This window comes from Primulina tabacum, chromosome 5 (assembly GCF_025594145.1).
Source record: "Primulina tabacum isolate GXHZ01 chromosome 5, ASM2559414v2, whole genome shotgun sequence".
Lineage (NCBI taxonomy): Eukaryota > Viridiplantae > Streptophyta > Magnoliopsida > Lamiales > Gesneriaceae > Primulina > Primulina tabacum.
In genome coordinates, this window is record NC_134554.1 from 40,981,043 (window position 1) to 40,989,168 (window position 8,126).

Below are 8,126 nucleotides of genomic sequence, written 5' to 3' on the forward strand. Positions count from 1 at the left end.
TGAGATCGGGAGAGTTTGTTGTAATTGACTGTCGAATTCGATATCTCGAAATCAATATGTATCTCTTTTCATATCAATTCTTTTTCTAAATTTTTTTTTTATTATAAGACAAAAACTCGTGTGTGACGGTCTCATGGGTCGTATTTTGTGAGACAAATATCTTATTTGGATCATCCATGAAAAAATATTACTTTTTATTATGAATATCGGTGGGGTTGACCCATTTCACAGATAAAAATTCGTGAAATTGTCTCGTAAGAGATTTATTCTACATACAATATGAATTAATCATGTGCCAAGAACCAGATTTGATGTGGAATAAATGACATAAAATTTCTTATACGAGTCTATTGTGAGTTCGAGAACTGAGAATTTAGTAAGCTGATACGATAAAATACCTCGATTTAAAAGATTGTATTTTTTAGCGAAAACAAAAAAAAGAGGGCATTTTTAAATACGATAAATATGCCATAGAATATAATAAACTAAATTCAAAGCATGTAATCACTGACTCATAAAATAATAATTCTTCAAAAAAAAAAAAAAAAGAATAGCGTAGGAAGAGACGTGGTAGATGTGGTAAAAATATATTTATTTAATCTTAATTGTTTTTTTTACGAGCATAATATTACAAGAAAAAACATTTTGAGACGTTTTATTAGAGATATAAATAAATTGAGTAGCTCGAAAAATAATAAATTTGTATATGAAAATATCAAATTCGAACTGAACTCGAATACGTTTGAACGTTTTTTCGAGCTGAACTCAAACCAAAATTATTTTATTCGATATTTCACGAGTAGTTCAAAAACTTTAATATTTTATCAATATAATTATATATTTTGAATTTTTCGAGTATTTATTTTCCAACAATAATTGAAATGTCTAATCAACATGTTCAAATCGCACATTTAAGATCATTGTAGCTCCAATTAATGATTTCGAACGTGTATATATATTCGAGCCAAATTTGAACCTTAAAATTGTTTTCAGGTTAGACTCGATCGATTTGTTTACAGCTCTAGAACCATGCCAACCTTATTGTTTGCATGCCCAATTGACTTCCCACAAAGAAGAAAGAGCACATTCTTCCGACATGAACCACATGCCTCTCACATGCAAATAAATAAACAAAAATACACTCCTAAAATGTCAACAATATGACAGCTTTTTTGCCATAAACAAACACCTAGTTGCTTGAAAATTGGTTATGTAGCTCACTCCATTTACATAAACAAGAACGAACTTGAGCTGAATCGAATTTCCGGCGCTCTGGATGTGAAAAAATGGAGTCAAATTCAAGAACAATCAAACAACGTTACGTCGACTTGAATTCGAAACAAAAATATTTGGAACGAAGACAGATTTGACTCAAATTTGATGATCTACTACCGAATAAAATATGAGTCAGAGTGAGCTTTAGAACACCAGATGTGTACCTTCATTCCTCCAAAACACCTACTAATTAGCAAGTTCCACATTATCTTATTTTTCATAAGAAATAACTGATAACCAAGAATGTAAAATTCCTCATAGGATGTGAAATGAAAGGTGATGGATTTGGTTATGGTAATCATATATGTAACATCTATTCGAATTAGGAGTTCTCCCGGCAAAAAGCGAACCCAAGAATTCAGTTAGTAGGAGATACATTGACATATTTTCAGGGCCGAAACAACCCTTTTTGGAAAAATTATAAGAAATTTGAAATTTTTTTCATTTGAGGCGTTTTCGCTACTCTCCAGATCAAATAATTTGCTCCCCAAGATTACATCAATCTATTTGACTGCAGGAGTATATGCCTAATTTCTCTAGCTATCCCTTGTAAAGAACCTGGTTTTTGGATCACTCCATTCATCCCGATTTGCATGCATCTGTCCCTCGAATCGTCGTCATCGCTTGCCGTTAATGCAACAATCAACGGGCAGCTACTGCTCCGAAATTTCCGTATCCTTGTGGCGACTTCAAAGCCATCCAAATCCGGCATGTGAAGATCAAGAACGATAATTCGGAATGAAGACAAGGTAGGACTAAGGGAGGTAAGGCACTCGTATCCGGATGAGACAGCAGAGACGTTGCATCCCAATTTCTCGAGTAACTTCTTTGTCACAGCACGGTTGACATCATCGGCATCTGCTAAAAGGATTTTGAGCCCTTTAAAGAGTGAGTTCGAATGCAAGGGTTCTGACGATTCCCCATGTTCTGATAACAGCGGTGGCCGGGTTTGAAAACGCAGAACAAGAGCCATGCTTTGATCGAACCCCTCTGGATTTGTTATTGTCCATATGTCTCCTTGCATTAGCTGCACATAAGAAAAAAGTCGAAGTTTTGTTGAGCAAATCACGTTGCATAAAGACAATGCAATATATCTTTAAAAATACTGTGACTTGTCGATGAACTTGTGTGAGAAACAATCAAGATCAAACTTTACCTAATGAAACCAGGAATGCATTCAAATGCTTCCGCGAGACAAACAATTGATCGTTCTAGCAATATGACAAATAGAAGAGCCAGGAAAATTTATACTTTGTCAACTTAAACCTAGAATGCATTCAAATGCCAGCATGAGCCAAATATCAACTTCTAGCAAAACAAGAACACCCCCCACACCTGACCATGAATAATGCAGTTGGTAATCATACAGATGAATTGAAAGAAGTTCGATATTAAGAACCAAAAGTCACGCGTTCAAGGAGTTTTATCAAGAAGCTAGAGTTATGGCATCAGTGATGAGTCAAATTCTAATGGTTGTATACCTGCACTAATTTTCGGCAAGCACTAAAGCTCAAACTTTCCTCAACCCCTCCAAAGTATCTTCGGACACCATACGGGTCCGTGAGACATCTGTCTTCTGCCGGAGAAACAATGTGGCATATCCCAACTTCAAGCCTGATAAACACGCACCCATCAGATAAGTTTGTCCTTCGAAGGCCCCATTTTTGTTCATTCCATCCTTGACTTCCGCTTGTCAAGCATACTCGGATCATAAGACACCCTCCTCCTTTGTTTCCATTCAACAAATTCCCAACCATATGTAGAATAACTTGAAATACTCGTCTTTCATCGCCCATCAAATGATTGGGTAAGGACTTATCGACCTCTATCACAAAATCAGATCCTCTATAAACACAGAGACACTTGCAAAGACACGCAGCTTCTTTTATCATAGAATGTAGCTGAAAAGGGCTAATTTCTAAAGGGAACCTTCCACTATCATTAGTTGAAGTTTCCATTACATCGGTTATTAAGGTTGAAAGAACATTGCTGGTCTTAACCATAGCATCGACCAGAAGTTTTTGCTCATTTGATAAATTTTCATCCTGTAAAACAGAGAGCAAACCAAGAATTGAGTGCATTGGTCTTCTCAAACCGTTACTCATTACCATTTGAAATGCATTTCGAGCTTGGCTCGCCATTAGTGCATCCTGTTTTGCTTGTTGCAGTGCTCGATTTTGTTCCACTAATTTTTCTCGCATAAGTTGAGATTCTTCCAGAATTGCAGCATGTGAGAGAGCCACGGCAACCTGATCAGCAACCACCTCCACTATCTCAAGTTCCTGGTTGCTCCAAGATCTACCAGGTTCATCTGGAAGAACCAAAACAAGAATCGCATAGCAGGCTGGAACCATCTCTGGCGTACCACCTTTGAAATTTGAAACCCTTAGCATTGGCATCCGAATTGCAGCCACAGCTCCAGGCTCACCGGTCCGTCCTCTGCTTGCAACAGCAAGAGCAGACTCAGAATCAAGAATCTTAACCCTATCGCTTCCCTTAATCTCCCTGACGTCAGGATTACTGGTCGGAATAGGTGAGTATGTGTTAGATGAGTTCCGGCCTTCAAGTTCATGAGTTAGATTCATTTCAGTCCGCCCTGTATTTGGCATCCAAACAGCACAATTCTGCAAATCCAGTGTCTTAGATAACTCAACCAAAGTTGAGTACAATATAGTATGCCGATCAAGAGACTTCCGAATCTCTTGAGTCAGCATCCGAACATGCCAACCAGCTTCTTTCTGTTTCTTTATAATGCCAACCTCACGATCAAGATCCCAAGTCTTCTTCCACAGCATAAACTCTCTCACCTTCACTTTGAGCAACAAGGGAAGAAGGGTGATAAGGGTTATTGCTGTGGCGAACGAAACTAATGCCGTTAAAAATTTGAAAATGGTGAGAGCAAGCATTAGCTGAAAAGTGTGAGGACCATAAGTCCAGCCATTCAGCAAATGAGTCATACCACAGAGAACTATAAACAAGATGAATTGAAAAAGCACCCATTTAAATGGAACGTTGGAACAGCTGACAAAGTAAAGAAGCTCAATGGGGATCGAAAAGTAGGCCACTGCAATCAAGAAGTCGCTAACTCTTTGGCATTCAAGTATACTCTCAATGCTCCAAAATCCCTCATCATCACAACTACAACGGGGAAACTCATTATCAGATGCGGATACCGAAACAAAGAATGATAAAATCAACATCACAGATGCTAATGTCTTTAACATTGCATCCATCGCACCGATTCATCAATCCATCAGTTTCGGTTGTCAATAAACTCGATCACTTTCCAATGCAGCATAATATACAGATGAAAAATCAATATTTTCTATCACAACCTCCAGTTTGGATGATATTCAATCAAATCAAAGCCCAGAAAACAATTAGAATCATTGAAATTGCAACCCATTGGGAATGTAAAGTAACACTCGTATAGACACTAACCAGTATCACCACGAGATCTCACGCACCAACTAGTCAAAAATTAACAAAGATTCAAATTTCTATTAACATCCGATCAGAAACCCAGAACCCAACCAAAAACCCATGAAATAAAATCCCCAAAAATGATACAATCCGACAAATAATCAGACCCAGGCTTCATCGTATCCTCCACCAAACCATGGATACAACAGCCAAAAAAAAAAATCGAGTCTTTACTCCCTTCTACGGCACATCAACATTAGAGATCACTCATAATCCGCAAGATAAGCATTTTTTCCCTGCTACTGGATCTCATAACACACAAATCTCCTCCGTTTCTCGCGGTACTCTTACCTTTCCCTTCTTTATTCCCCCGCCTAACTTTCACCTATTCGTACAGGAAAAAAGTTGGAAGCAGAATTTCTCCGATGTAAAGTCCAGACAAAGAAACAGTGAGGCTATACATATATCTACTATATATTCTATTCACGCGTAGAGATTCGGAATCGCCGTTGTGTTCAACACTAAAGGAAAGAAGATGAAATCGAAGTAGGGAAGAAGAGAGAGAAACGGAAATGCTTTAGAGAGAGAAAGTGGGTAGGGTGGAGGAAATCTATAGGTGGGTTTACATGAAGAGAACTTAGACGCAATTCTAATTATGCTTTCGTCAAAAATATAATCAAACTTCTGCCCCCACCAAAATTCTTATTATAATAATGCTATTATATTCATATTTTATTTTTCATTTTTTGAATGGGAATTTTTTTCGTAAAAACTTGTGTGATATGATATCACAGGTCGTATTTTGTGATACGGATATCTAATTTGAGTAATTTATAAAAAAATATTACTTTTTATGCTAAGAGTATTATTTTTTATTGCAAATATCGGTAGAGTTAACCCGTCTCACAGATAAAGATTCGTGAGACCGTCTCACAAGACACCTACTCAATTTTTTTTAGAAAATATTAATATCTTAATAATAAAGTGTTAAATAATTGCCATTTAGATCAATTCTGAGGAAAAATTGAATTGGGAAGTTCGGATTTGTAAACCATCTTACCATAGATCCAATAGTTTGGATCATATTTCGGATTATTCGCCATGGATTTGTAAATTAACTATTAGTTGCTAGATAATTAAGTTTTGAGCTCAATAAAGAACAGTCATTAACAAGTTATCGGTTTCAATCTCAAAGTTCAAACAAGTCGGAACCGATGAACTGATGCAATATCAATATAGTTGTTGAGCACGAATGACAAAAACATTTAATACGGCTACAATCAAAGACATCGGATTTTAACAACAACGGTACGGATATAGAGAATGCCAAATATGATCTTTGGAAGAGACTGTTTTAAAAAAGAGAAATCTCGAAGAAGAATAGAACAATCGAAAACACAAAGAATCTATGTCAGCATTATGAGCAGTGCACAAAGGCTCTCGAACGTGAATGTCTGATCTCTCGAGCAGAGAATTAAAGAGCACCTTAGTGCGTCAAATAACAATTTAACTACTATATCAAATAATCGAGGATCAATGTGCTCATTATATCATACATCCCTACTCAATCTCCGCATTGGTTATACTCTGAAAAAGGACGGTGTTAGAATATGAGTCGATCATCAGACTTCTCGTATGGTTGATCGGTAGTAGGTAGGTTTGACTTGTCGTCTCTGATTAAATATGCTAGAAGTTTTAACCGAGAATTTGACTTAAGTTGAATCAAATTTGTACAACGGATTTATATAATGATTTATAACTTAAATCATTTATAAATCGCGAGACTTGATTATTAATAATTTATTATATAAGAATTATAAATCAATATATATTTATAAATTTGATCATTTATAAAATTTGAAACAAATATATTAGAAAAAAATATAGACAATTAATATTTCATCATTTGCACAATTAACTTTATTTAAAATTAAAAAAAAATCAGATATAAAACTTGGCATACACGAATTTAAATAATATTAACTAGCGGTAGGATTTCGTAAATAAAATCATAACCTATTTTATAAAATTAATCATCTAAAGAAGTAGACACCACGTCAACCATATCCGTAACCAGAGACGAGATAACCAGATCCAACTCCTCTGTAGACAAACAACTCACCGCACTTGTTTTTGCACCTGTAGTTGTTCCGGTTCCAGTGGTCGAGCTAGCTCCTACTGTTCAGGATCCTGTGGATAATCTTCCTGTTCCTATTGCTTTGCCTGCATTTGAGTTGGGTTCAGAGAGTGTGGGCAGTGAGGATGGTGTGGTGTCTTCTTCTACCGCTGAGTGTTTATCTTTACCTCTCCCTGGACGTACGTGCTCTCAGCAGCGAAGATATTACCGCAACAAGGCTCTTTAGTCGAGTTCGCCCACGGGCGTCCTCCTGACTCCGGTTGATATTGTTTATCCGCTCTTCTTGGGTGTTAGGTGGTGTGCGTTCACTGCAGAGTTCTCCTTGCCCACCCTTTTGTCTTATTTTGCTTGATGTATTCCGGGGCAACCTCTGGTTTGTTGTCTTTTTGTTCTGTTGTATTTCGGATTGCCCTGTTGTAGCATGTCGTTATTTATGTTTTGATGTTGTGATTGTATAGCATTTTGCGGAGGTCTTGACACAGTCTCTCTCCGATTAGGTTTTATTTGTACTGCTCTTTTGTTGTATAAAAATAAAAATTTTATTTAAAAAAAAACAAAAAAAAAACTTATGAGCTAGCTTTTAGATATTTTCAGATTATTTTTAATTAGTATAATAATTTATTAAAAAAATTAATACATATATTTGACCACAAAATAGAATTGAATATAAATTTAAATATTTCTTTAATTCAGTTGATTTATATAATGAAATAATTAATAATAAATGGAAGAGAAAAAAAAAGATTATTTAACAATATAAAAATTTCAGATGGATTCCTTCAAAAAAAATTAATATGGATATTAATAGATAAAATCGCACAATACATAATTATTGGTTGGATTTAAATAACAAAAAACCCAAAAAAATAAGATAAAAATTTGTGTGAGACGGTCTCACGGGTCTATTTTGTGATACGAATATCTTATTTGAGTCATCCATGAAAAAATATTATTTTTTATGCTAAGAATATTACTTTTTATTGTGAATATCGATAGGGTTGATCCGTCTCACAAATAAAGATTCGTGATACCGTCTCACAAGAGAACTACTCAAAAAATAATACTACCGGTCACACTTTCCAAAAGATCTGTCGCATTTCATGTAATTTTATTTAAAGGCACAGTTCTTAATATATTACTAGTTACTCTGCACACGTGATGCGTGTGTGTACAATTTTTTTTATCATTATCGATGGACTAAAGTGAAATTTGACAAATTATGGAGGGACTAAATTGATATTTGAATTGTTGAAATAAAAAAAATAAAAATAAAAGTGTGTGTTGAAATTGA

At 35.5% G+C, this 8,126-nt stretch overlaps 1 protein-coding gene across 1 annotated transcript; it reads right to left on the reverse strand.

Moving 5' to 3' along the window:
* Positions 1-1,578: 1,578 nt before the first annotated feature.
* On the reverse strand, positions 1,579-5,347 carry LOC142547696 (ethylene receptor 2-like). Its single transcript, XM_075656089.1, has 2 exons — positions 2,757-5,347; positions 1,579-2,302 (listed from the first exon to the last, which is right to left on the reverse strand). Exons 1-2 carry the CDS (start codon positions 4,506-4,508, stop codon positions 1,769-1,771), a joined length of 2,286 nt encoding a protein of 761 aa, XP_075512204.1. The 5' UTR covers positions 4,509-5,347; the 3' UTR covers positions 1,579-1,768.
* Between the last annotated feature and the right edge of the window lie 2,779 nt (positions 5,348-8,126).

Excerpts from the sequence above, each read along its gene's own strand:
- LOC142547696 (XM_075656089.1), bottom strand. The coding sequence starts at position 4,508 with ATGGATGCAATGTTAAAGACATTAGCATCTGTGATGTTGATTTTATCA. Across the intron at positions 2,303-2,756 it reads CTTGCCGAAAATTAGTGCAG|CTAATGCAAGGAGACATATG; the intron begins GTATACAACCAT and ends TCTTATGTGCAG.